Source organism: Camelina sativa, chromosome 10, assembly GCF_000633955.1.
Source record: "Camelina sativa cultivar DH55 chromosome 10, Cs, whole genome shotgun sequence".
In the NCBI taxonomy this organism is placed as follows: Eukaryota; Viridiplantae; Streptophyta; class Magnoliopsida; order Brassicales; family Brassicaceae; genus Camelina; species Camelina sativa.
In genome coordinates this window covers 24,988,493-24,990,500 of record NC_025694.1, presented here as the reverse complement: position 1 = coordinate 24,990,500, position 2,008 = coordinate 24,988,493, and the positions used below count along the sequence as shown (strand labels likewise).

Sequence of the window (2,008 nt, the reverse complement as noted above, 5' to 3'; positions counted from 1 at the left end):
TGTTTATTTATTTTCTTTTAATCATTTTAAGATTGTTAGATCAACCCCATTTATTGCTTGGCTTGACTTGCATAGTTCTGATCATATCTCATCTGCTAGCATAACAACCAGTTGGATTGATAATCCTTTGTACTACAACTGCATAGGTAATTGATACCCTAGGTGAAAATCTTGTTATCAGTGCTTTTGCAAATGGTCGGATGATTCCGGTGGAATGGTCGTTCGTAATTGTTTATCATCAAGTCCGGTGACGGTTCATAAGATATTGAAGTTTCGTGAATACTGTGATATCGATGGGACAGAGGAGCAGATAGAACAGGTCAAGTACTTTCTAGACACCATGCCGAATCTTGAACAAGTGACATTGTACTACAATACACCAGATGACGAAGATGTGATGGAAGTAAGCAAGCAACTTCGGAAGCTTCGTTACGGAGCCTCCGTAGAGTAGCTTCAGCCAAATGCAATGTCAAAATAATCTCAGATAACCTCAACTACTCATCTAGTACTATGCCGACTAAACGGGGTAGAAGATCTTTTACCGGTTTCAAAAATATTAGATAACCTCAGTTTCTATAGTTGCTTCGTCCGTTTGTTCTTCCTCTGGTTACTCTTTTCTTTGCTATTTTTGTTTTTGTGTTTTCGGTTTGTTCTTCTTTTAATGACTTGGGTTGAATGCTTTCGACTACTGAGAATGCTAATCATCTTTTGTTTGTCTGTCTTCGTCTATAATCTATTGAAGAAAATTAGCATTAGCTCATCATTCTCTTGAAATGGATCACAGTTTTTATACAAATTTTTTTCTGCGAGAATGATGTGGCGAGCTAAGCTGAAAGCGAAATTTTTATCAAGAAACAGAACAAATGATGACATCTTTTGATCAAGAGACAGAGCAAATAGTGACATCTCTTGATCAAGAAACAGAGCAAAAGAGAACAAAAAATTACATCTTTAGATTCCTAAACTTCCAAGTATCATTTAAATTACACATTTTAGGGAAAGATGAAATTTAGAGGAAAATTCAACTAGTGACACTTATACTCCTGCTAACTCCTGAAATATATGTAACTTGACGGTTGAAGCCATTGGATTTTTTTTACTCATTGCCATATATATACACCTCTGCAATGTTCAACTCTTTGTGCAATCTATAAATATAGGTTTTTTAATCGAGTTGTAGAATGAATGTTAAATATCTTTACAATTTATTGTTTAACCTTTATTTTTGGGGATTTAGGTGAATAATTACTCCTAGAGAGAATTAGAAGCAAAAAAAAAAAAAAAGGCATATCAATTTTTAAAAAACAAATTAAATACTGTAAACAAAAGTAGAATTGTTCCATTTGTTCATGCCTTACATGTTACATGAGTACACCTTATCAATTTCCGTTGACCGTAGATTCAAAGCAGAACGTATAATATAATGTCATTAGTTTAGGTATAAAGGAGACATATCTCATCAAAACATTTACGTTATTGTCTTATTGAAGAGTGAAGACGACGTTGCAATGCATTAAATAAAACCAAGGTGTATACTATATTATATCTACCTTTTTCATATATCGACCCTACTTCATGTCGAAATGTTTACATGTGGTAGTTAAATATTCATAACAAAATCAAAAATTAATGCGCATAATAAATTAAACGCGCACACATAGTGTGAGTCCATACCTATTTTTTTCAATACTCACCATGAAAATGACCCATTGTAAAAACTTCGTTGTTAATAAAACTACTCCGATCCACTACATATTTTGAGCGTAACTCCATCACATATTTTTCAACTTTAACACAAACCGGTCACGTAGTTTCCTTATAGCCATACCATATTGTTACACTTAAACATCATATTCAAAAGGTAGATAAACCTAAACTATACGGTTACGATATAGGTACGTTGCATCATAAATGCATTAAACTTTTACATTCACCATATATACCATACGTCCAACACGATTATTCATTTCCAAAATCTTTATCACATTAAAAAAAAAAAAAAAAAAAG

The 2,008-nt window shown here is 32.9% G+C and overlaps 1 protein-coding gene across 1 annotated transcript in view; it reads right to left on the bottom strand.

Moving 5' to 3' along the window:
- The window catches only part of LOC104720705, a 1,883-nt gene continuing 1,647 nt past the window's right edge, over window positions 1,773-2,008 (bottom strand). The window contains exon 3 of the mRNA XM_010438582.2: window positions 1,773-1,815. Within this exon, the coding sequence (XP_010436884.1) occupies window positions 1,773-1,815 (43 nt within the window). The remainder of the gene's footprint in view (window positions 1,816-2,008) is intronic.